The sequence below is a fragment of the Triticum aestivum genome, chromosome 1A (assembly GCF_018294505.1).
Source record: "Triticum aestivum cultivar Chinese Spring chromosome 1A, IWGSC CS RefSeq v2.1, whole genome shotgun sequence".
In the NCBI taxonomy this organism is placed as follows: domain Eukaryota; kingdom Viridiplantae; phylum Streptophyta; class Magnoliopsida; order Poales; family Poaceae; genus Triticum; species Triticum aestivum.
In genome coordinates this window covers 444,375,804-444,402,130 of record NC_057794.1, presented here as the reverse complement: position 1 = coordinate 444,402,130, position 26,327 = coordinate 444,375,804, and the positions used below count along the sequence as shown (strand labels likewise).

Sequence of the window (26,327 nt, the reverse complement as noted above, 5' to 3'; positions counted from 1 at the left end):
TGAAGCGGAGTACATGGCAGCCTTGGAGGCAGCACACGAAGCAGTCTGGGTGAAGGAGTTCATTACCGACCTAGGAGTCATACCCAATGTGTCGGGCCCGATGACTCTCTTCTGTGACAACACTGGAGCTATTGCCTTTGCCAAGGAGCCCAGGTTTCACAGGAAGACCAGGCATATCAAGCGTCGCTTCAACTCCATTCGTGAAAGTGTTCAAAATGGAGACATAGAAATTTGTAAAGTACATACGGACCTAAATGTGGCAGATCCGTTGACTAAACCTCTCCCTAGAGCAAAACATGATCAACACCACAATTCCATGGGTGTTCGATTCATCACAATGTAACTAGATGATTGACTCTAGTGCAAGTGGGAGACTGTTGGAAATATGCCCTAGAGGCAATAATAAAATGATTATTATATTTCCTTGTTCATGATAATTGTCTATTATTCATGCTATAATTGTATTATCCGGAAATTGTAATACATGTGTGAATAGATAGACCACAATGTGTCCCTAGTGAGCCTCTAGTTGACTAGCTCGTTGATCAACAGATAGTCATGGTTTCCTGGCTATGGACATGGGGATGTCATTGATAACGGGATCACATCATTAGGAGAATGATGTGATGGACAAGACCCAAACCTAAGCATAGCACAAAGATCGTGTAGTTCGTTTGCTGTAGCTTTTCTGAATGTCAAGTATCATTTCCTTAGACCATGAGATTGTGCAACTCCCGGATACCGTAGGAGTGCCTTGGGTGTGCCAAACGTCACAACGTAACTGGGTGACTATAAAGGTACATTACAGGTGTCTCCGAAAGTGTCTGTTGGGTTGGCACGAATCGAGACTGGGATTTGTCACTCCGTATGACGGTGAGGTATCTCTGGTCCCACTCGGTAATGCATCATCATAATGAGCTCAATGTGATCAAGTGGTTGATCACGGGATCATGCATTATGTACGAGTAAAGTGACTTGCCGGTAACGAGGCTGAACAAGGTATTGGGATACCGACGATCGAGTCTCGGGCAAGTAACGTACCGATTGACAAAGGGAATTGAATACGGGATTGATTAAGTCCTCGACATCGTGGTTCATCCGATGAGATCATCGAGGAGCATGTGGGAGCCAACATGGATATCTAGATCCCGCTGTTGGTTATTGACCGGAGAGTCGTCTCGGTCATGTCTGCTTGTCTCCCGAACCCGTAGGGTCTACACACTTAAGGTTCGGTGATGCTAGGGTTGTAGATATATGAGTATGCAGTAATCTGAAAGTTGTTCGGAGTCTCGGATGAGATCCTGGACGTCACAAGGAGTTCTGGAATGGTACGGAGGTGAAGAATTATATATAGGAAGTGTAGTTTCGGCCATCGGGAAAGATTCGGGGTCACCGGTATTGTACCGGGACCACCGGATGGGTCCCGGGGGTCCACCGGGTGGGGCCACCCATCTCGGAGGGCCCCATGGGCTGAAGTGGGGAGGGAAACCAGCCCATAGTGGGCTGGTGCGCCCCCCTTGGGCCCCCTGCGCCTAGGGTTGGAAACCCTAGGGTGGGGGCGCCTCCACTTGCCTTGGGGGGCACTCCACCCCCCTTGGCTGCCGCCCCCTTGGGAGATCCCATCTCCAGGGCCGCCCCCCCCAGGGAGCCTATATAAAGGAGGGAGGGAGGGAGGGCAGCCGCACCTGAAGTCTTGGCGCCTCCCTCTCCCCTGCTACACCTCTCCCTCTCGCAGAAGCTCGGCGAAGCCCTGTTGTGATCACTGCTGCATCCACCACCACGCCGTCGTGCTGCTGGATCTTCATCAACCTCTCCTTCCCCCTTGCTGGATCAAGAAGGAGGAGACGTCATCCGCTCCGTACGTGTGTTGAACGCGGAGGTGCCGTCCGTCCGGCACTTGGTCATCGGTGATTTGGATCACGGCGAGTATGACTCCATCATCCCCGTTCTCTGAATGCTTCTGCTCGTGATCTACAAGGGTATGTAGATGCACTCCTCTCTCCCTCGTTGCTAGATGACTCCATAGATTGATCTTGGTGATGCGTAGAATTTTTTTTAAATTCTGCTATGATCCCCAACAGTGACCCCGGATTTGCCTTTCCACCGGAGCTCACTCAGTTGATCCAGCAGCAGAACACATTGATGCAGTTGCTAGTCCAGAATCAGAATCAAGGGAATAACAACAACAACCCACCACCACCACCACCACCTGTTGACCACTTAGCCCATTTTCTTAGGCTGAATCCGCCGGTGTTTTCCAGTAGCACCGAGCCGATAATAGCAGATGATTGGCTCCGCAAGACAGCTAGAGAGTTGACTACAGCAGGATGCATAGATGCGGAGAAGGTGAAGTTTGCCGCACATCAACTTGAAGGACCAGCAACATCATGGTGGGAGAATTTCACAGCCACTTTACCTGTCGACACTGTCACATGGGACCAGTTTCAGCAGGCTTTTTGTACTGCGCATGTTTCAGCAGGAGCTATGGCCATGAAGAAGCATGAGTTTCACAACTTGCGCCAAGGAGGACGGACAGTTGGCCAGTATGTGGAGGACTTTAGTAAGTTAGCACGTTATGCCCCAGATGACGTCGCTACGGATGCAGCTAAGCAGGAGAAGTTTCTGGAAGGACTGAATGATGAGTTGAGCATGCAGTTGATGGTAGCAACCTTCAACAACTACCAGGAGTTGGTAGATCGTGCTCTTATGATTAAAGGGAAGCAGCAGCAAATTGAGAATCGCAAGAGGAAGTATGGACAAGGAAAGTACACTTCAGGAGCTCAGCAGAAGCCACGTTTTACCCCTAGACCGGGAGGACATTTTCAGCATACCCATGGAGGAGGTAGCTCGCACAATCACAATGGCACCAGGAATGGAAATGGAAATGGAGGAAGAAATGACCAGAATCGCACCAACCCATCAACCCCAGCCAAGAAGGACCTGAGCCAAGTCACTTGCTTTAAGTGTTTGAAGACCGGACATTATGCCAATGAATGCCCTGAGATACAAAATGGAAATGGCAATGGAAGCTCTGGGAAGCAGCCGAACCCTTTTAATAGGGGACAGGTGAACCACGTTAGCGTGGAGGAGGTTGAAGCTCAGCCTGATGCAGTAATAGGTAAGTTTCTGGTTAAGTCATTTACTGCACTCGTTCTTTTTGATACTGGTGCATCGCATTCATACATCTCAAGGGGATTTGTGGATAAGTATAACCTACCAACCCAAGCCCTTAGGTCACCCATGTTAGTAACCTCGCCTGGAGCAGAGTATGTGGCTAGTCTATGGTGTGATCGGTTACCATTAAGGATTGGTAACTATGTTTTTCCCTCAGACCTAATAGTATTGGAATCTCAAGGATTGGATGTGATATTAGGCATGGATTGGTTATCAAAGTATGAAGGAAATATTGAATGCGCTAGTAAGTCAATTTTGCTTACCACCCCAGAAGGGAGAAGGATCAAGTATGTATCCCGACATGTGCCGAAGAGGACTCAAGTAAATTGCTTAACAGGAGTTGTGCAGGAGGAAGTACCAGTGGTAAGGGATTTCCCTGAAGTATTTCCAGAGGAGTTGCCAGGCATGCCACCGGATAGAGATATTGAGTTTTTGATTGAGCTATTGCCAGGCACCGGGCCAATATCAAAGAGACCATATAGGATGCCAGCAAAGGATTTGGTAGAAATTAAGAAGCAGATTAAGGAGTTACTGGATAAGGGATATATTCGCCCAAGTTCTTCGCCTTGGGGATCGCCAGTACTTCTAGTGGAGAAGGATGGATCGTTAAGGATGGTTGTTGATTATCGATGATTGAACGAAGTAACGATTAAGAACAAGTACCCACTACCAATGATCAATGATCTGTTTGATCGATTGCAAGGAGCTAAGGTATTTTCCAAGATCGATCTGCGATCAGGATACCACCAGTTGAAGATTCGAGAACAGGATATTCCTAAGACAACTTTTACCACCAGGTATGGGTTGTACGAGTATACCGTTATGTCATTTGGTCTGACTAACACACCTGCCTATTTTATGGACATGATGAACAAAGTATTTATGGAGTTTTTGGATAAGTTCGTCGTAGTGTTCATTGATGATATCCTGGTTTATTCGAAGAATGAAGAGGAGCATAAGGAGCATTTGCATTTGGTACTTGGAAAGCTCAAAGAACATCAATTATATGCCAAGTTCAGCAAATGTGAGTTTTGGTTGAAGGAAGTAGGATTCCTCGGACACGTTATATCTGGAGAAGGTATAGCAGTAGATCCTACCAAAGTAGATACCGTGACCAAGTGGGAAGCACCAACTATAGTGGGAGAGATCCGGAGTTTTCTTGGACTCGCAGGATACTACCGGAGATTCATTGAGAATTTCTCAAAGATTGCGAAGCCTATGATGGAGTTATTAAAGAAAGATACCAAGTTCATATGGACGGAGGAATGTGAGGCTAGTTTCCAGGAGTTGAAGAAACATTTGGTTACCTCACCAGTGTTGATTTTGCCAGACCAGACCAAAGATTATGAGGTGTATTGCGACGCTTCACGTCGAGGACTTGGAGCAGTGCTTATGCAGGAAGGGAGAGTTGTTTCATATGCCTCAAGACAACTAAAGCCTCATGAGTTGAATTATGCCATGCATGATTTGGAGTTAGCAGCCGTAGTGCATGCTTTGAAAACATGGAGGCATTTCCTCATTGGAAACCATTGTGAGGTGTACACGGATCATAAGAGTTTGAAGTACATTTTCACACAGAAGGAGTTGAATCTCAGACAAAGGAGATGGTTGGAACTCATCAAGGATTATGATATGAGATTGCAATACCATCCCGAAAAGTCTAATGTAGTAGCTGACGCCTTAAGCCATAAGAGCCATGTCAATACATTAATGACGGGAGAAATACCCAAGGAGTTAGCATAAAATCTTCGTGAACTATGTTTGGAAATAGTTCCGAGAGGCTATGTAGCAGCATTGGAGATTCAGTCAACCTTGATGGATAGAATCAGAGAAGCTCAGAAGACTGACAAAGAGATTGCCACTATAAAGGAGAAACTGAGCAAAGGAAAAGCTAAAGGATTTCGTGAGGATGAGCACGACACCCTATGGTTTGAAGACCGTGTTTATGTGCCCAATGACCCAGAGATCAGGAAGTTGATTCTGCAAGAGGCACACGATTCACCATATTCGATTCACCTAGGAAATACCAAGATGTATTTGGATTTGAAGGATATTTTCTGGTGGACCGGAATGAAGAAGGATATTGCGGAGTATGTAGCAGTTTGTGATGTATGTCAGAGAGTAAAGGCAGAGCATCAGAAGCCAGCAGGATTGTTACAACCATTGACGATACCCGAATGGAAGTGGGATAAGTTAGGCATGGATTTTATCACAGGATTACCCAAGACTCGTTTAGGCTACGACTCGATTTGGGTTGTAGTTGATCGATTGACGAAAGTAGCTCATTTCATCCCAGTAAAGACCACTTACACCAGTGCTAAGTTGGCAAAGATATACATGACCAGGATCGTATGTTTGCATGGAGTTCCAAGGAGTATCGTATCAGATAGAGGAACCCAGTTTACCTCAAAGTTCTGGAAGCAGTTGCATGAAACTTTGGGTACTAGGCTAGAATTTAGTACAGCTTTTCATCCACAGACAGATGGACAGACCGAGAGAGTCAATCAGATTTTGGAGGATATGCTGAGAGCTTGTGCGCTAGATTACGGATCTAGTTGGGACGACAATTTGCCATATGCAGAGTTCTCTTACAAAAATAGTTACCAAACCAGTTTAAAGATGGCCCTTTTCGAAGCCTTGTACGGAAGGAGGTGCAGGACACCATTGTCATGGGACGAAGTTGGAGACCGCCAGTTGTTTGGACCTAACTTGATTAAAGAGTCTGAACAGAAGGTGAAGTTGATTCGCGATAGGCTCAAGGTAGCCCAGTCCAGACAGAAGAGTTATGCAGATTCTAAATGCAAGGAGACCGTTTACGAAGTCGGAGATAGAGCTTATCTTCGAGTATCTCCACTTCGGGGAACAAAGCGTTTTGGAGTTAAAGGGAAGTTAGCGCCACGATTTGTAGGACCATATCGAGTTTTGGAGCGTATGGGAGAAGTGGCCTACAAGTTGGAATTACCTGAAGGATTGTCAGGAGTTCATGATGTGTTCCACGTTTCCCAGTTGAAGAAGTGTCACGCGGAGATGGCTGACATACCGTTGAGAGACACATTGCCTTTGGAAACTATTCAGTTGGATAACGACTTGACCTACGAGGAGAGACCCGTTAAGATTCTCGAGTTTGCCAATCGAGTCACTCGCAGCAAGGTTATCAAGTTTTGCAAAGTTCAGTGGAGCCACCACACAGAGGATGAAGCCACCTAGGAACGAGAGGAAGAATTGCTCAAGGACCACCCTCACCTATTTCCCAGCCAACCCGAATCTCGAGGGCGAGATTCATCTTAAGGGGGGTAGGTTTGTAACATCCCAAATTTTCAATTTGGAATATTATACATTAGATCATCATTGCATATCATATTTTATTTTTTGCATTTTGGTTGATCCTAGAAATTCTACGCAACTCAATGACCCACGGAGAGAGTTGGGGATTTCGTTATTTTCATATTTGAGTTTTCTCAAATTTTGAGAATAGGATCATTTGATTTTAATTATTTTATCATCAATTATTTATATTACAAAAATATGAGAGAGGGAATAAAATGACTTTCCCAACATAAAGAAATATTGAGGATTTAATAATAAAATCAAATAAGATTTTATTTCGGAGTTTTTCGGTGTTTTATTTGAATTTAGGAAAAATATGCGTTTTTCAAAATTGCATTTAGGCCCCAAATAAATGTTCACCTTGTGAGGCTTGATTTTAGAAGCCCGTGAAAATTTATTTCGGAATTTTTGGAGTCTGTTTAGTATTTCTTTTTATTTTTCTTCTGCGCGTAAAAAAACGCGCACCAACCTAGGGCCGTGTCCGACTAGGACTCCCGGCCCGTTAGGCTATATATAGCCAGGGGAGGCCCAGCCGAAACCCTAGCCAGCCCCAAGCCGCCCCAGCCCCCGCCGCCGCCGCCGCCGCGCCGCCGGACGCCGCCGCACGCCGCCCGAGGTCCGCCGCTGCCTCGATTTCCGCGCCGTTTTTTTCTTCGAAAAAACCATTCGGTTTTTCCGTCAGTTTTTTAGATCCGTTTTTTTTAAATAGATCAGTTTTTCCGGTTTATTTAAATAGCGAGCGTTCATCCGTTCGTTCGTTCTAGCGAACGTTCGTCGTTTTTTTCTTTTTCTCGGATTAAATCCGCGATTTTTCTGATCGCGATTCCTGATCCGATTTTCGTTTTAGTATATCTTTTCGCTCGTTTATCGGAATCAGGCGATTCAAGCGCCTGGAGTTTCGTCTCAAAACCCTCTATCCGTTTAACCAACTTAAACAAGGTTTTGCTACTGTAAAAATTGCTCTAGATCCAGATTTGTAGAATGAAGTTGTTTTCTTTCGCCGTTTGACTTTCGTTGTTTCATTCGATTTGATTCTTTTTGCCAACCGGAGTTCTTAAGTTGAACCTTCTGATTAGATCTCTTATTTGAGTTTTACCCGTGCATTAGATGAGTATTTATTGTATGCTTATTTGTTTGTTTGCGATAGAGTACCCGGAGTGCGCCGCTTGTTACTTCGAATCTCTAGGTTTCGCGGATCATCAGCAAGGCAAGTAACACTTTGATCATACCTTTTCTACTACCCAGTTTTATTGCATTAGATCAAATCCTCACACATTGCATGATTAGGATTCTAATTAAATTGTGGGATGGGAAGTAGTTGAGGTAGTACCTATTACCTGTTTATTATCAAATCTTTGGGAGTTACTTCCGCGTTTGCTTATTATGCCATGCTATGCTAGTAGACATGGATTGGGTGAGTGATTTCCATGACAGATGTGAGTTTGTTAATTAATGGTTGGCAACTTAAACACACATCTGGGTGGATTGAGGCACCTGGGTATTCCAGGACTTGCATGTTTTCTTTCGGACCGCCACCCAGGCTCAAAGGGATCATGAGACTATTCATACTAGAAATTTCCGTGTGCAGCCATAAGCTATTATGGGCTCTAGCATAGTTGACTAAGTCGTGCGAACTCTTACAGTGGTAGACTAGCAGATGTAGGGGATGTAGGTGGTACGGTCTACCCGATCGTAAGGTGCTAGCGCTTCTGAAAGACCATGTCTCGGTCATCCATCTTCTCAAACACCTTGTAGTGCGAGAAACCAAACGGAGGCGATCGAGTCTTGTGGGGAAAAGTGCACAAACCTCTGCAGAGTGTAATAAACTAATCATGATTAGCCGTGTCCCCGGTTATGGACATCTTGAGTATCTAGTACTTGGATTATCATGTGAATCTCAACATGTTACTCTAAATTAATTTTGTTGGGTTTTGTTTAATGATGATGCTTAATTGGGATTGAGGATACTGTCAACCATTCTCAATGTTTAACAACTACCATGATAGTAATTAAATTTATTCCTTTGAAGTAGGGAAAAATTGGCTTTACGCAAAACCGTAACCATAGAGTTTTCCACCAGTCAAATATGCATATAGTATAACTGTTTCATTCCATTACCCTCTATGTGTTACATTGCCAGCATATTCCATGTGCTGACCCGTTTCGGGCCGCAATGTTAATGTTGCAGACTTTTCAGACGACGATTTAGGAGTTTTTAGGTCGTGGTTCTATACTCAGTGATGCCGTTGGAGTTGATAGACTCACTTATCTTCCAAGCCTTCCGCTGTTATCGTTATTAGATGGCCATAAGCCATATTAATTGTAATAAGTTTTCTATTGAGACACTCGATGTAATAAGTGTGTGATTGCTACTCTGTTATAAATCCTCCGAGTACTGTGTGGTGTCAGCATTACTGATCCAGGGATGACACCGGAGCACAGAGATCAGACTATTTGAAGTCTGGTCGCTACAATGGGTAGGGTATGGGCGGGTACAACCTCCTTCTACCCAAACCCATACCCATAGAAACTTTTTATACCCACCCGCTTCAATACCCATGGGTATAAACTGACACCCATACCCATACCCATCGGGTATCCTATACCCAATGGGTATCCATTGGATACAATATATAGCATTCAAATTCTTAAGAGGTAGATAAATAAGTTTAAAATTCGAGTGACCATGGTATAGTAGTATAGCACGTATGTGGTCTCCTCCAGTGGATGGCCTCTTGGAAGCATCAGAGGAGTATGAGCAGCGGTTGGTGGAAGGCCGACGTTGTGGAAGGCGGTGGTGGGAATTGGGGATCACTGGATCTAGTGTTCGACAAGAGTCTGGTAGCGAAGAGTCGATATTTCATCTTTTTGAGGAGTCACATAGGACGTATGAGGAGTGGCGAGCAGGTGATTATGAGCCTATGAGCTATGACTTGTTTAAGGAATATGAGATTTAGGGTTGGACCATATGAGTTGGATGCTAACCCCATATGTTATAGGAGTTATTTTCATTTATTAATTTTTTCTGGGTATCCATTGGGTTACCTATGGGCATAATTTCTTACCCATGCCCTACCCATATATTTTGCGGGTATGAGTACCCATTACCCGTGGGTAAAAAATCTCTTCAAGTCTTGCTCATACCCATTGTTTTCGGGTAGGATACCCGCGGGTATCCATACCCATGGGCAAAATTGCCATCCCTAACGCGGCAAATTTTCGTGTTTTGACCCTTTTCTGAAACCTATTCGAGATTTGACCCTAGTTTGAAATCTTTTCGAGATCTGACCTTTTTGCTACCGCTAGAGTCCATGACGGTAGGGTCTAACAGGTTACCGCCAGGGACTTTGGCGGTAGAAAACATTGCTACCGTCACCCGGGTTGGCGGTAGTCTGCACAATTGACGGTAGGCACGAGCACATACTGTGTTCAATACTTGAAAGGTTTTTGGCGATAAGGCATGCAACCCTACCGCCAGGAACCTTGACGGTAGGCTGTTATACCCTATCGTCATGGTCCTTGATAATAGCATAAGAATCAGATCTTGAATTTTTTTCAAATTAGAGTTGAATCTTGAATAGGTTTCAGAAAAAGGTCATAACACGAAATTTAACCCCTAATGCAAGGCAACGGTATAAAGCGGCCGGCAGTGGTGGTGTGGTATGGTGGCGTGCTGCGCGGGCGATTTGCTTTTTCGTTACTGATTGTCTTGTCGTGCTTTTATGCTGATGTCGTCTAGCGCGCCTCCCGCACATGGCAGCATCGTCAGACATTCTTCATGCGTTGCTGCGATGTTACCACGACGACATGGCAACGGGAGATGCCGTAACAGAATTAGTCTTAATTCAGTACCTGTGTAATGTGAAAAATGCTCTTATATATTACGAAACGGAGGGAGTAATTCAGTTTCATTATCTATGTACCCCTTGAAGACTTGTTACACTCTTGGTATTTTTACGATGGTTCACTGCATCTTCATGCTTAATACCCTCCTCGCCAAATTATAGCGCATACAAAAAATCAGGTCGAAGTCAATTATTGTAGTGTACAGGGAAAAAAATTAAACTTTTAATATACCCAATGTATGGCATATGAAAATGCATTTCATGATGAATCTAATAGCATTGGTTAAGGTGTATTGAGTCTCTTAACTACCATTCTGCATCATTCTTCGGTTTTGCTACTGAAATTTCATGGTTCTCATCCCACACCGAGAATCGTACAATTATATAAGATCCACGCACATTACCAGTGTGCACACACTAAAGAACATCTCCAACTGCAACCGTAAATTTTCTTTCGCATTCGTTCACGGACAGATGATTAGTCGGCGAACACAAATGCGGGAGACCGTCATCCAAACATAGCCATATATATTTCAATCCGCATTTTAATTAACCGGACAAAATTCATGCAAACAGGCTGATATTCATCAAAGTTCGGATAGAAAATAACACAAATCATCTATACATAACATGCAAATTAAGTTTAGTACAGTCATGTCTCAAATTCGACTAGATTAATCGGATGTCTAATAAGTTTTTCATCAACGGATCATGTTGTTTCACACATACCCCACCCGCTCAACTTCATCCAACAGTGTGTACACATAAATGACCGTCCCTCTGTCCTGTGATACACCACGAAAGCGGATAGATGAATTTTGGACTCGCAGCGTATTTTTTCGCCGTGGTAGCTGAAGAAGGATGGCGGATCATTTTATAAATGGTAGCTGAAGAAGGATGGCGGACCATGCTGAAACGACACAGAGCGAGGTGACGGGGAATGTGCAGTTTTCCCCCTTCATTTTATAAATATATGCTCCCCCTGTTCTTATATTTACAAACTCCCTATGATTTTATATCGATATATTGATAAAAGGTTACAGAAAACAAACATTATTTAATTAAGGCATCTTCACGCCGACTCTCAAACCATCAACATCCGTTCAGACCGCAGAAGCCATCCAACGCGGTCCTGTATCGGTCTGGACGCGATTTCTCCCGCGAATTGAAGACGGGGGGGGGGGGGGGGGGGGGGAGGGAGGGTGTTCGCGGGAGTCTGGACAATAGACACGTACGACTCCGACACCCCCGATCCATCCAACCACCTTTCCCCCTTGCTTTGCATCCGCACTCTTCACCTCCGCCGCCAGTGTTGTACGTCTTTGGCCACCATAGAGGCATTGATGAACGTCCGCAATTAGCACCGACACGCCCGCCTGCTCGCCTTTATGACGAAGCTGTCCATCCTGGAGCCGTTACACTCCGCCCCCCTGTCTACAACCTTCATGGCGGACACCACGCCGAGCAGGTGTTCGATCAAATGTCATTGAGCTTATTTTCAAACGTTGTGTCATTTTTTAGAGTACGAAGGATGGTAAGCTACTCAACTATAGAGGATGAGTTGTGCGATTCGGTGCCTTCCCCAGCTTCCAATTTCATTTGACTGAAACCTCCAGTTTCCTACCCTTTTGTCTCCTTCCTGCCACCTCTCCTGGATCACCATCACCATCACCTGCCGTTTGTTGCGCCGGGAATCCTGGGCTCCCCTGCAGCCTCTCTTTGACAATAGCGCCACTGGTTGGTTGAGCTAAATAACTTCGATACAACAGGCAGTTTGATAGTTTCAGGCAGCTTTGACCAGATGCTGCAAGTGGCTTGGTAACACTTCTGCAGTTCAACCCCTGTTTATTCACCATTACCAGTACTACAATACAAACAGAATGTGAAGAACAGTATCTGAATACCGGGTGGTCCTCTACGACACTGAGTTGACACCTCCGCTTCAGCTTTGACATGTCACACAAGACACATTCACACTACGCGGTTCACACTACAATGTCCAGCAAACAATAAAGCTCTATAACCTGACCTGACCACGGTCAGGTGGGGATCACACATGAGCTGAACTTCGATCATTTGCTCTATAAAAAGATCATCTGATTTCTTCACCGTTGGCTAACCAGGTTTTGCTCCTTGTGCCAACGGACAACAGTATCGTAGGGCAAATCTCCCCCGAATATGTCTAGGGCACTCCCGACAGTGACATCGACTCGACCTTTCCCTGCTTTCTTGATCCTCTCCAGGTCGTCCATCGTTGACACACCCCCAGCATATGTTGTCGGGATCTACAGAAGCGAAGATAAAATAGAAGCACACGTTGAATATACATGAACATTTACATTTAGTGACTACAACATAAAGTTGAACATCTGGTGTAGAGCATGATTAATTGAATACCATTCCTAAATGCATTCAAGTTCAATAAGATCAAACATAGAAAAATGGTTGAGCAACTAGCTAGTATAAAAGTGTTTGATTCAATTTCCTTTCAAGTGACTGATTTGTTAATTGTTAATTATATAATAACTACACAAGGCAGTCACAATGCGAAAACAAAGGATAAAAGCATTCAAGAACAAAGATGGAAAAATCACAGAAAGAAACACAAAAATCAAATATAAACTAATGCATCAAGTATAGAATTGTTCACATACAGGTGAATGGCTTCCCAATAGTTCCACAAGTTCCTCGTCAATTCCTAACCTGCAATCCATATAATAGCTTAAATTAGACTACGGAAATGTGCTCAAAGAACTTTTGTACACTGCCGTAACAGGACGATCAACAGGATATTTCAGCTGATGTCTGGTTTTTGTGAGATTAAATATTTTGAACGAATAGAAAGTGCACCGGTGACGAGTCACCAGTAACTCATACACTTACAGAAAGAGGGAACTGTAACTAAATACACATAGAACACTGCAAACAGTAGCATTTCAGTGTGTTTGGTTCTGGGATGATGCTCAATGGGATGAGATGGCCCATGTACAACAATTTAGTTTGGCAGGTTTTGCTGAATATTTCTCTAAGACCAACTCCATAGATGAATCACTTAGTGCATAAACCACGCAAACCTTAACTTCATTCGTTCAATGTGTCTTCAAATTTACGCATGAAGCGTGAACACATGCACACTAACATGCATGCACATAAAGATCTCTGCAGATTAAATTAACTCTGAAACTCCAGAAGAACTATGCAAGCACACCATCATAACCCAAAAAGCATACACTTACGGGAAGCTTAAAAAATGAGACAATTGAATCCCATCAAGGGTGACTACACTACCACATATCAACAAAAGGCCGATTAAGTAAACAGAAAAACAAATATGGTTCACCTTTTGCCCTCCACATCAACTCCATGAACCAAAAACTCATCTGCATATGCAGCAAGACGTTCTAATGTTGGCCCATCCACAAAGACATCACTGAACTTCTGCCATCTGTCAGTCACAATGGCATATCTGCCATCCTAACCAGAAAGATTTTGGTAAGAAAAACAGAAGACAGAAAGAGCTGTCAGTAAGATAACAGTGGCCAACAGGGAAATGATTATGTTGCATTTTGAAGCTTACTATTTATGCAGTGGGACAGATCATCAAGAGTTCACTGTATTATTTCATTCAGGTAAGGCAATGCACTATGTTTGGATGACAAGGGACGAAACCAGTTTGAACATTTCCTTTAAGTTGCCCATGAAATTCAAAAGGTGGGTCACAGTACCAAAAATATATTGCAAATTGGCACTAATGTTCAGTGAATTAACATGCTTCCAAGTTCGGATACAAGATGAATTCCGTACCTTTTTCCGACAACTCAGGTCCAAAATAAGCCTTTGTTTCCCAACAAGCTCGACAAGTTGCGTTAGCCTTTCAATGTTCATTTTGCCATCACTAAACACATACTGCATAAAAGTCTCAGATACATAAGTTGCAGATATTCAACTGATTAGTCGTCTACAAAAACTGATTAGCAACTCAAACAGACGGGAAGTTTTACAAGGGCCTGGGCAGCAGGCGGTAGATGATTCCAAATTTTTTTGGATCCGATAATAATGTCTAACTCCAAAGAATGTGTTATAACAAATACTAGCCCTTGAGGCTCTTAGGGAGTCTTTGACATCGAGGAAAACAAGCAACATGAAGGTGGAGAAATGTGACAATGGCAACACTCACAAGGTGGAGAAAACCATTGGAAACAGTGGCCTTGTGGATATGTGATTATCGATGGGATTTATAGGTAACCTTGCTCTGGCATCATTTCAGGTTTTGAGAAAACAACAATATTGACATAGAAGAAAATTTTAATTTTAACATATCAACATATGTAGTTATGTACAAACAAGATATGAATAGGAAGCAGAAACATGATGTGGGCCAGGTCCTAATCTTACTCCATAAGCTGATACACATAAATACATTTAACAAACAGAGGTCTAAAGGTTTCATGAGATGAGAAAAAAAAAGATAATGGTATTATTTACACAAATTAGATCATGAACACGTACAGAAGTTACAATCACGTGACTTGCTCCTTCATTAAGGTATGACATTGCATTCTCCAAATTTATTCCACCTCCAACTTGCAAACCACCTAGTATTATGATAATACATGTTTATGATAATATGTCAAATTGATGGTATATCGTGGCTTGCAACAGAAAAAAATGCTCCATGAGCACCACTGGCAGATATACAGGCTCTCCCAAGTTAAAAGTTGATAGCAATCTACGATAGCAATAGTAGCCTTAACAAAAATTGTAAACAGGCATTCTATGGGGTTCTTGCAATAAGGCCAAATTTTGGTATGAAATCTCAAAGAAGGTTTTGACCAGATAAGAAGTTGAACTGAAGTTAATAACCTGTCAACCTTTAAATCCATGACGCTGGCGAGTATCATAAACCCAACATGAAAAAAATCTCTTCACTGCTTGAGATGTGTGTGCCATATTAAGTTGTACAACATGCTTACTTTCAACAAGTTTTTTAAATACTATCCATGTACACAACATAAGCAACGATAAAGAGTTAACATCCAGATCTCACAAAAGGTAACAGAATACAAACAAAAATGTGGTTTATTTCAGAAACATCAGAAAAGACAGTGAACAATAAACAAATACAGAAAGCAAACCAAATGAACAATACTAGTTCTAGTAATAAGTAATAACTAGATAACGCATTCTCACCAGGATATGCATGCAGTGCTTCCAGGGCAGCAGAACGGCTTGCAGGGTCTCCGCCAAGCATTATTACATGTCCACCAACAAGTCCATCTTCTTTATAAATATTTGCAAATTCTGCTGGAGACTTGTCTGATTCAAAGTTCGTCACCAGTGCAGTGCCATCATCCGATGCATCCCGGAGAGTAGAGCCAACAATCTGTTTAACTTTCCCCTAGGAATTTGCAAAAACAAACCTATCAGATAAACGATGATGTTAATGCCAGCAGTGCCTAAACTTTGATGACTGCACAGAGATGGTCTAGCTGTACAGATAAATGAATCACTGAACGTGGTTCCCTTATTTTACACTATTAGTCAGTTTGTGAATGACATCACAGTGAAACGGTTAGCGTTCCCTCGAAAATTTGAGCATCAATTTGCAATCATATAGCAAAGTGCAGAGCACCTTAGTCACACACTGATACAACAACGGAGCAAGGGCCATTCCTACTGACCTTGTGAATGTCGATACATGGCCTGAAGCTGACGGCGCACGCGACGGCACGCCCTCCTGCCAAAACGCACGGCCAATCTCATATTCCCGGCCAGACACCGCAACATTGCATCTGAAGCAAGCAACAGAGATATTCAAAGGGGGGAAAACATACTTGACGCGCCGGATTGCGCCGGGCGTGCCGAGACCCGCGAGCTCGCCCAACCGTGCTGCGGCGCCGCGCACGGCGGGTGCGGAAGCCTCGCCGCGCACCTCGACGCCATCGGGAAGTTCGACGATGGGGCGACGGCGAGGTAGGGTTTTTCCGTCAGGTTCCAGCGGCGAGAGCAGAGAAAAAGGATCAGAGACCAAACCGAGGAGCACTAGTAGGGGTGAGTGTCTTACGCTGACGCTGTCCCATTGGACGGCTGAGACGCGCTGGAGGTCAGATCGACGGCCCAAAGCGTCGCGCCTCAGGGCTATTACTCCCCCGCAGCTCACGGGGCGAGGCATCCATCGATTAGCCAGCGTTCCCGACTCGGCGAAAGGACTGTCTCGCCGCCGCCGCCGCCGCCGGCCGACGAGGAGGAGGAGGAGAGGCCGAGATGTTCTTCCACATCGTGCTGGAGCGGAACATGCAGCTGCACCCGCGGCACTTCGGCCCGCACCTCCGCGACAAGCTCGTCGCCAAGCTCATGAAGGACGTCGAGGGCACCTGCAGGTAGGGTTCCGTCGTTCTCGCTCGCCCGCCCGCCCGCTCCCCCCGCGGTTCGCTCAACCCTAGGGCTGGCTTCCTCGCAGCGGGCGGCACGGCTTCGTGGTGGCGATCACGGGGGTGGAGGACATCGGCAAGGGGCTCATCCGGGAGGGCACGGGCTTCGTCACGTTCCCCGTCAAGTACCAGTGCGTCGTCTTCCGCCCCTTCAAGGGCGAGATCCTCGAGGCCGTCGTCACCATGGTCAACAAGGTGGATTTTCACTCGCCTTCTTCGCAAGTGCGTCATGTGCTCAGTGCCTGCGTGCCCGGTTTACTGACTGGATTGTTTATCTTGTTGGTTCTGCAGATGGGGTTCTTCGCTGAGGCTGGGCCTGTGCAGATCTTTGTGTCAAACCATGTGAGTGACTTGCCATCAATTGGAGCTGCTTTGCCAAATCGGTGGAATAAATCGATAAAATTTAGAATTTCTGTGTGGTTAATGGTTCAGTGCAAGCTCTTACATCTGATTTGGTTGTGCCGTGGACTCGAATTGTGTCGGTTCACTTAAAAATTAAGTGTGCTTGTGTGTTGTTCTGTTTCTGTATGCAGTTGATTCCTGACGATATGGAGTTCCAATCTGGTGATGTGCCAAACTACACTACTTCGGATGGATCGGTATGCTTCTTTCTGCATATAAGTGGTTCTTACTGTTCTTTTTATCTTTGGTAACTACCCCCGCTTGTTACTGCGGACTTCACCAATACGGCTTCATGTCATGTAAAAATATATAGCTTTACCAATACAACTTAGGCTTAAAACACGTTACTTGGACTAATCTCTTTTGACCTTTATATTTTTTGTAAATGTATCAAATTTACACTGCTTTTCCTTTCTTAAAGGAAGGAAATTTTGTTTAGAGTTTCATAAGAGGTTGTTTGGCTCGTTGAGAAATTAAATCAACGAGATACCACATGTCACAATTTATTGAGAAATTAAATCATGAGATACCACATGTCACAATTAATAACTATGATATCTTATTAGTTTACTGAAAATAAAGGAATTTTTTGTTTAGTTTGTTAGGAGTTGCACAAAAGGTTGCTCAGTTTGTTGAGAGAATAAAGAAAAGAGACAAAGTACACAAGAAAAAATATGGGATAAGAAGGTTTACAGGTAGGCAAATTTTATTTTGTGTGAGTGAGGTGAGCAACGAGCCACTGCTGCCTCCAACCACCATCACCAACTCCCTTTTATGTTATGGTAAATAAATGTGAAGATAATATAAAGACTACTGGCTACTGGTAGGTCATGAAGTATCCACTTGTTGGTTTACTCTCATTGTGGCATCTTAGAAATGAAATTGTGTGCTTGTATTTTTTTTCCTGCATATAATGGTGGGATCCGTATGCTTCCTGCAAACGTGGATATGTCTATATAAATATTCTCTCAAATAAGAATATGAATGGGTATCGTTATGAAATTAAAAGGAATTGTTCTGTTGAAAATGATTTGCAATGGTATTTTCTTTGTGTTAAGTGGGAGTTGCTTGTTTGTCTGGTTCAGGTGAAAATTCAAAAGGAAAGTGAGGTTCGTCTGAAGATTATAGGCACTCGTGTTGACGCAACAGAAATTGTAAGTTGGTTACCCTTTATTTTATGGAAGTTTCTGAATTGGAAGTGCTCAAGTCCTTTAGAATTTTGTGGCAGGGCCTCTGAGTAACTACCATATGTTACTGATATTCGACTTGATGATCTAATTCCATATGAAGTACCATTAAGATCATTGCATACAATTCTTTGTAGTCTCTAATTACCTACCATGAACAGGCATGTGTAGTTTTGTTCGCAAATAGCAATCTTGATATAACTCACTTAATCAGTCCAAGAAAACCAGCATATGACTATGAATTTAAGATGCAAATAAGATCTCTTTTTTGTGGTGTAAAATTTGATGTTCTTTCCTCTGGCATATGTTGTAACTACCCGAGGCACATAAACTGATAGTGCACTAATCTATGAGAAGATGTTTCACAAAAATGTTGAATATTTTCCTGGATTTCTGTCTTCCTGGACCATAACCAGATACCGAAAATAAGAAAACAATTTCATCATGAAACTACAATTGCATATATGTATCCATCCTCTCACCTTTTAATCTTGGATGCACCATTATCTTATAGTTTGATTCTTTTTTGTATCAGTTTTGCATCGGCACGATAAAAGACGACTTTCTGGGCGTTATCAGTGATCCTGGTGGAGCGCTGTAAATGATCCAAACAAGACTCAGCATGCTCTCCAACTTCCGCATCATCATATATCTGGGAAGAGTCCCCAAGGAAGGTTGCGACTGATCTGTAATTTGTGTCCTGATGTAAAATGTGATGTCATGCCTATCTAATGGAAGTCAGGGTCCTGCTAGTGTTAAAAAAAGTAATTGGCACCTGTAATATCATAACTAGGATCTTTTTAACTGTGGTGGTTGATAAGTTTAGTTGTCTGAACCTCCAGACCAGATTGTGCCAACCATGCATCACACCTACATCACTTTGTCTCACATTTGACGATAGTAATTGGTGGCAATTGTTTTAAAAGTCATAACTAAAATAAATGGAAGTACAAGTCAATGCTCTCAAGTGCGATGAGAGTATTTGATACACAGATATTTGAGGTTCTTCCACTTTGACAACGGTGCACTAATAAACACCATTCGCTTTCACTAGCGTCAGCTGTACCCTTCCATGATCACACGCAGGTTGTGCCCCTAAAACGGTTAGTGGTCATTTGACCTAGCACCTGCGCAGAAAACAACTGAAATCAGCTGATGCAATATGTAACCTACTTCAAATGTACTCCCTCCATCCAAAAAAGCTAGGGACAAGCTTTTTCGGACGGAGGGAGTAACACTGATGCCATCCTTTGCATACAGAGCACATATAGCTCACCTGCTTAGAACCCAACGTGTGTGTAAACGGTTTTTGGATGTTATTCTTTTGTCCACGTGAGTCACGCTGTACAAAGAAATTACAAACTTGTTCTTGGCCACTGTCCATGCCACTGCTTTGTTTCCACTTGCCGAATGTGCTGCTCCCGTGATGTCCCAAAATTGACTCTGTGAATCACAATTTTGAGCAACATGTGGGGTATGATGGTCACATGACAATCTGGAACAGCTCCTGAAACCATCAAGATGTTAGTAAGTTTGAATGAACCACCACGATTATGAAATATAATAATAGCTCTTGAATACCTGATACCATCAAACCAATCTTTCTGAAAAGGAAGCCAGGCCCATTACAGCAAGTAAACAAAGCAACGACAATGCATCCACGATGCCAAATGAAGACTCCGCGAGGAAGTAGATCTTGTGCTTGCTAGGATCACCGCGGTATCCTCGAGCAACCATTGCCTGCCCAAATCAGAAAGAATCAGAGGTAATCAAGTACTATATGTCATGTTACAAAGTAATGTCATGTTACATATGGGTTCCATATAAGTAGATTCCATAGTATGATGATTTAGACGAAGTTACGCGCCTGAAATGCAGTATATTGCCCATGATGTAATCGAGTTTCACCATTCTTATGAGCTACCCATATCAATGAGACTACATTATTGATTAAGGATGCATCTGTGTTCAATGTTCCTTTCAGTTTGTTTCTTTAAGCAGTTACTGCTCAATCAAATTCTGCCAAAAAGCCATCTAAATACCAGACAGCCTGTGATGGTCATGTTTCGCTTGTGTGATTTCTACTCCAGTTTGGGCCAAATGCATTCCTAATACACAACCACAAGTCCATGTGTGTTTCAGTTTTCCTTCCGGACATCCATCCTAAGACAACACGACCAGGACTATTTTCGCATAAAAAACCCACTGTTAACTAGGGCAAAATTTAACAGCGTAGTGGTTGGTATTACTGTCTCAGCAAACAGTTATTAAGTGCATATAGGAGTACTACATAACTGGGGTAAAAGTTCATCAGGGTAAGATTATCCCTCAGGGGGAGGTTGCACAGCAACGATTTGTGGCACTACTGGTGAAGGAAGGCACCGCTTGTGGAGGACATGACCTGGAATAGCCAATCAAGGAAGATCACAGCCAACCTAACTATCCCGTGTAACTTTCCAACTACTAAAGATAACCTTCCAAACTACATAAGACCATAGCAACAATGAAAGAATAGTTGATAGATAAGTAATATTCAGCTGGCTCTATGAAAGTAGCAACATTCCGGGCTTACGGCTAATGTTGCTCCTCTTTGGCCTTAACAGGTTGCACATAACACCATATGGTAACAACATGCACATGGAATTTCAGTTCAAATTCTAATTCCTTTCAAACCCTGGCGTTCAATTTAGAAGACCAGGTGAATTTGGTTTTACAATAATGCTAGTGCATGTTGCAGAACTACTCAAGATATATCCTCGTATTAATGCTAATAATTCCTACTTATACTTAGTAAATACTACCTCCGTCCCAAAAAGCGTGTCTTAGATTTTTCTAGATACGGATGCACCTAACACTAAAACATGTCTAGATACATCCGTATCCAGACAAATCTATGAAGTAATTCAGGACGGAGGGAGTGTGTGTGACCAAAAACTGGTAGATGGTTTCATAGAAAGATCTGATTAGTTCATAAAACAATGTATGAACACAGTGAATAGCACGCGGCCATGTTCACCAATTTAGCTTTTTTGAGAATAGTCAAAGATCACAATACATTCATTGTGACTTGTCAGCCAAGGTGAAAATTAGAAAATGAACTGACCTTGGATATTTGCTCCGCGTGATCAAATATATTTTTGAAAATTCGCTGGACATAGTTGAAAAAAACTGCAAATGATGTAAAAAAGGAAAGTTTAATTCAAGTTTTTCCCACGTAATATGTGAAGCTATTGATTCAACCCTGGCAGCCAGATTAGAGATATAGAAAGTACTTACTATCTATAGTTTCCATAGTGGCCAGCTTTTTCCAATCAATCCGACGTGTTACAATTGCCAGTGCAGAATTGCGAACCTAGTAGAATATTTGAGCAACATTATACTTCAAAGTTCGGTTTCAAATAGCAATGTATCTGTATAATTAAAAGAAAGTGCCATATACTTGCCTCATCAAATACTAGATTAATGAACCTCAAAGATAATAGCAGTGTAAGTATTATCTCGGGTACTGGCGCACCAATAAGCTTCAGTGGAATCATAAACCACCACAAAGCAGAAGCAAGCTGCTCAGGAGTGGTTGTGGTTAAGCAGAGACTTGCACTTTGGAATATCTGCACCCAAACAAACAGTAACTAAATGAATAACTAAATATTTCACTACTGGCATCTCAAACTGAAAAAAGTGCATTTTCCACTCAGGACGTGTTTGTCTGATGTATGCCACCAGCTAGAGGGTGCAAAAAGCATTAGAAATTAGAAAACACAAGATAATGAAGATTTTGTGTAAGAGAAAACCTTTGGCAAATACTTTTCGATGAAATGAAGGACATACCGCAAAGGAGAGGCATGCCGATGTACTCGCTACTGACAGGCCTTTCCTGGTAAACTGCAGTGGTCCTAGTTTCATGATTGTGTAAGAATATCCACTCAAGGAACTAGGAATATTTGGCACACCCAGAACAGATGGGGGAGGAGTTCTTGTCTGGACTAGCGAAGGCGCGCCATCGGAACCAAATCCCAACATTATGAATATGATGCCTGAAAGAAGAGTAACCCTTCCAAGTTGATCCTACAGAGTAAATATAGTTTTATTTACGGGTAGCAAGTGCATTTCAAGAAGAATATATTTAATATACAAGACAATAAATGCTATGAGTAACATGGGTAAATTAGGATAAGAAGGATAACTACATAAGAAAACATGGATCATGGAAATCAGCTAGCCTAAAGCCCTATATCAGCAACAAAAACTCAATGTAATTTCACTACACAAATACTTTTAGTACGCTAATACGGGTGGGAGCGTCTGCCTTACTATGGTCACTTTGGCTATGTAGAAATGATTGTGTTTTTAATGGCAAACTCTCTTCTCCTATGCAGGTTACTTACCGTTGTACGCACTGGCTTCGTATGTGGTCTACTCTGCACCGAACGGAGTACCAATCGCTGTTCAAAGTGGTGTGTATGCGGTTGGAGCGGGTGGCCAGGGAGGTTTTTACCCAACATGGGTGGCAGCATAATCTCCGAATCGGTCCACCTTCTCCGTCGACATAGGCATAGTTTCGGCTCCATATGGCTTTACTGTTGCCACTTTGTCGTTTTTATATTTTTTGTCAGACTGTTTGTTTGATGGCTGTGCGCATCTTAGCTATGCAGAGGCCAGGTGTCGCTCTTTATGTTTTGTATCCACTCGATGCTACATTTGAGTTAATAAAAGCGCCCTTTATCGAAAAATTATGTTGAGAGTATTGTTTTGAATTTGCCATGTGCATATGGGGGCCCCAGCCAGCTAGTAACAGGAGAAAGTCAGAGCATATGACATCAGCATTAATAAGGGTATTAGGACGAATGATATTTCATCTTTCCTTTCAAGCAGATCTTATCTTTTACGTTCTAGCACCTGTATATAAGCGAGGAGCCATGTTATCAAATTTGTTGAGATGGACAACGAAGTCTCGCATCTAATATGTTGTCCCAAGTCTATGGTCTCATATTTCTCCTAAGAATATTATCCCTCCCCTTCAGCCATGACAGTGGACCCTCCTTAGTACGGTGGTTACCAAGATCTAGTACCATACATCACAGTATTAGATTAGCTTTAGAACAATACTAGGATTATGCCTGCAAGTTGTTGTGGCAATTCTATTCTACTCTATTTGTATATTGAAGTTTTATTATTCCATTCAAATGAGTTGATCATTCTACATATATAGAGTGCCATTAAGAAGGTTATTACAAATGTGTGGTGACTATGGTTTATTGAATGTCCTTTTCTGTGTATTTTTTATTCCTGGGACAAGAATTGCAGGGGACATAAATGTAAAGATGTGGCACTCTCTTTTGCTTCACTTTGCACTCAGATTAAGTAGGAAAATATTAGTTTCACTGTGCGTGTTCGGTTTCTGTGCTATAGTTTATATATTGACAGCTAAGATATTATCAAAAATGCGTTCAGTGTCGGTAAATACCAAAAATATTCCCATAATGTTTCTGTAATTTACCAAAGTTTATGTGAATCACTGAATATATGGTGCCTTTTGAGTGCAATAACAAATTAACAAGTCTCACAAATGACAGGCTATATATTTTGTGTTTGTTTACCTTTCACCGCATTAGTTATATCCATTTTAGCACGTCCAACTTTTTTATATTCAGAACATTATACAGTGTAGCTTCTAGCCAAGCAGGAAAGTAGAGAAATAAAATCATTACAGATGACCGTCTATACTTCTATATTGTACTGTACTAAAGTGTGTAGTAATAATAAATACAATATTCCAGACAAGGCGTTGTACTGAAATAACAATTTTGCGTGAGGAGATAAATACTCATGTGAGTGCAACAGAGATTTTTTTTTTCAGCACGGTTGGTTTATCCTGTGGTTGTTACTGATCAGATTGAATGCCAAAACCAGGGAGTCTGTTACCGTACCGAATAGCAGATACTACCTCTGTACACTAATATAAGACGTTCTTGAGGGAGTACCTGTCAAACCGAGTTGACTGGCTTGGTTCGGTAGAAAACTCACAGCCCTAGGTTTCAGTCTAGACTAGGAATCCTTGCTAATTCTGTATATTTGACCCCTAAACAACAACTGAATCCCTCTTTACTTCCACAAATCATAAGCTTCGACTAGCATGGAGAATTATGGATGCCCCACATACAAACATCATATGAAAAATTCCAAGTAACTGGGCACAACTAAAGGTTGAAAAACACAATTGGCCATGCATGCACAGTTCTCACTTCTCAGTGATAAGATGCACGTACATATCAACTTAACATCGAACACGATACCTTCCAAACATGGTTCGGCAGAACCCACATTGAAAGAAGAGCAAGGCATGCTACCAAACCAAACCGCATATAGATATTCGACCTGGCTGGTAGGACAACAAGGGCCAAAAGCCACACCTGCAAACATAAGTACGTATATCGTTAAAAGCAGCAGGAGAGCAACAGGTACATGGCCATCTGGTGGATTTTCAAACTAAAATTGAAGTACTTAAATTCTGTCTCATGTTCCCAAGACGATAACACCATCTAAAATTGCCAAGTGATAACAACATTTAAAATTACCAAGATGATAGCACCATCTAACAGAAATAGACCCGCCGCACATGAAAAAACATGTGTTTTGTCTGAGATGACATATTCTCCTCCCCTCTTAAGATACATAAAACAACTGGTCAACCAGGTAAGACACCACATAGCTAGTCCATCTGATTCCAGTGATTCCATTTGACCTATGTCAATTGGTTACGATACATTAGGCCTACAAAAGGATACCACAAATTTAAGCATCTCTTCACGAAAAATCTTGATTAAACCCAGAATAGGTGAATGGTAAAGCAAGGTATGCATGTCCGTCAAGCTGTTCTCTGATCCCTTGGTTCAGTAAACCCTCCCCTCTCCTCTAATGTCTAATCTCTCATCCACCTTGATTACCATGGGTTATTCAGCATCACCAACTATAGAACCACGAGTGCACAATTGCTCATCCAAGTGGTTCTGCCGAAATAAGAGTGATGCATCATATTCTACATGCACTAGTTATAACCCAGTGGAGACATTTTCACAGGGACCTGCCGTGAACCCTCTCTAGTCTGTACCGGCACCTGTAAGGTACTGATGATAGTTTATCCGAAATGCGAGGCAGGCTAGTTACCAGCTTGACGCGGGGGTCGACGGAGTGGAGGAAGGTGCGGGGGGAGTCGACGAACTGGCAGATGGGCGTGGCCGCAGCGCCGGAGATGAGCCTGAGGACCTTCTCCGGGCTGACCCCGCCCACCGCGGCGCGTGGGATCCACGCGGCCCACCTGGCCACGGCCGCCGCCGCGCCACTGGTTTCCCCTGAGGACGAGGAGGAGGAGGGGGCTGCGGGCGTGGTGGGGCTGGAAGCGGAGCACACGAGCAAGGCGAGGCGGGCGCTTCTACACGTCGCCCTTGCCTTCGCCGACAGGTGGAGGCGGTTGGGACTGGCGGTGGTTTTTGCCGCGGGGAGCGCGAGGGGGTGGAATGGGCGGAGGTTGACGGCGGCCATCGGTGGCTCGCTCCGCCGGAGGAGGCGGGGACAGGGCCAGGCGGGGGAGGTTTTGCTTGGCAGATGTGAACTGAGGAGCAGGATTGCAGCTGGCCGGCGTAAACCGTCGGATTTACACAACTATTTCCGAGATACGGTATTCGTTTTCAATAAGCTTTGCTCTCGAAAACGTAAACCAAACCGGGTATCCTCGCTCTAGAAAATACTCTCTCGGTCGGAACATAAGGAGTTGTGGAAAGTCAAGGCTCCAAACAAAATGAAGATCGTGCTGTGGCGATTTGCTCACAGCTGCTTGCCTTCGGGTGAGCAAATGCTTCGACGCCAGGTTCCGACGCGGACCGACTGTTGTTTCTGCGGCCGGCAGGAGAGTGTTGAACATGCACTGCTGTTCTGTGTACACGCTCGAGCAGTTTGGGATGTTC

General features: G+C 43.3%; 3 protein-coding genes across 4 annotated transcripts; 1 reads left to right on the top strand and 2 right to left on the bottom strand.

Annotated features, from left to right (window-relative positions):
* Positions 1-12,171: 12,171 nt before the first annotated feature.
* LOC123055029 (1-(5-phosphoribosyl)-5-[(5-phosphoribosylamino)methylideneamino] imidazole-4-carboxamide isomerase, chloroplastic) lies at positions 12,172-16,421 on the bottom strand. Its single transcript, XM_044478936.1, has 8 exons — positions 16,181-16,421; positions 16,028-16,083; positions 15,537-15,744; positions 14,856-14,941; positions 14,151-14,252; positions 13,687-13,820; positions 13,001-13,049; positions 12,172-12,631 (listed from the first exon to the last, which is right to left on the bottom strand). The coding sequence occupies exons 1-8, from the start codon at positions 16,287-16,289 to the stop codon at positions 12,452-12,454; spliced, it is 924 nt and encodes a 307-aa protein (XP_044334871.1). The 5' UTR covers positions 16,290-16,421; the 3' UTR covers positions 12,172-12,451.
* On the top strand, positions 16,415-19,239 carry LOC123055038 (DNA-directed RNA polymerase II subunit RPB7). Its single transcript, XM_044478944.1, has 6 exons — positions 16,415-16,726; positions 16,807-16,972; positions 17,069-17,119; positions 17,311-17,376; positions 18,265-18,333; positions 18,902-19,239. The coding sequence occupies exons 1-6, from the start codon at positions 16,611-16,613 to the stop codon at positions 18,965-18,967; spliced, it is 534 nt and encodes a 177-aa protein (XP_044334879.1). The 5' UTR covers positions 16,415-16,610; the 3' UTR covers positions 18,968-19,239.
* LOC123055017 (protein ABCI12, chloroplastic) lies at positions 18,913-26,097 on the bottom strand. 2 transcript variants are annotated; one of them, XM_044478925.1, is made up of 9 exons: positions 25,531-26,097; positions 24,660-24,776; positions 22,195-22,431; positions 21,810-21,974; positions 21,643-21,718; positions 21,470-21,534; positions 19,948-20,106; positions 19,643-19,873; positions 18,913-19,508 (listed from the first exon to the last, which is right to left on the bottom strand). In XM_044478925.1, exons 1-7 carry the CDS (start codon positions 25,903-25,905, stop codon positions 19,957-19,959), a joined length of 1,185 nt encoding a protein of 394 aa, XP_044334860.1. In that variant the 5' UTR covers positions 25,906-26,097; the 3' UTR covers positions 18,913-19,508; positions 19,643-19,873; positions 19,948-19,956. The 2 variants fall into 2 exon arrangements, with proteins under 2 accessions (XP_044334860.1, XP_044334853.1); XM_044478918.1 differs by having other exon boundaries at positions 18,913-19,493.
* Between the last annotated feature and the right edge of the window lie 230 nt (positions 26,098-26,327).

Excerpts from the sequence above, each read along its gene's own strand:
- LOC123055029 (XM_044478936.1), bottom strand. The coding sequence starts at position 16,289 with ATGGCGTCGAGGTGCGCGGCGAGGCTTCCGCACCCGCCGTGCGCGGCG. Across the intron at positions 15,745-16,027 it reads CATGTATCGACATTCACAAG|GGGAAAGTTAAACAGATTGT; the intron begins GTCAGTAGGAAT and ends GCAAATTCCTAG. Across the intron at positions 13,050-13,686 it reads GTTGATGTGGAGGGCAAAAG|GTTAGGAATTGACGAGGAAC; the intron begins GTGAACCATATT and ends TATGGATTGCAG.
- LOC123055038 (XM_044478944.1), top strand. The coding sequence starts at position 16,611 with ATGTTCTTCCACATCGTGCTGGAGCGGAACATGCAGCTGCACCCGCGG. Across the intron at positions 17,377-18,264 it reads ACACTACTTCGGATGGATCG|GTGAAAATTCAAAAGGAAAG; the intron begins GTATGCTTCTTT and ends TGTCTGGTTCAG. Across the intron at positions 18,334-18,901 it reads GTGTTGACGCAACAGAAATT|TTTTGCATCGGCACGATAAA; the intron begins GTAAGTTGGTTA and ends TTTTTGTATCAG.
- LOC123055017 (XM_044478925.1), bottom strand. The coding sequence starts at position 25,905 with ATGGCCGCCGTCAACCTCCGCCCATTCCACCCCCTCGCGCTCCCCGCG. Across the intron at positions 21,975-22,194 it reads CGGCATGCCTCTCCTTTGCG|ATATTCCAAAGTGCAAGTCT; the intron begins GTATGTCCTTCA and ends GTTTGGGTGCAG. Across the intron at positions 20,107-21,469 it reads ACGCGGAGCAAATATCCAAG|GCAATGGTTGCTCGAGGATA; the intron begins GTCAGTTCATTT and ends TGATTTGGGCAG.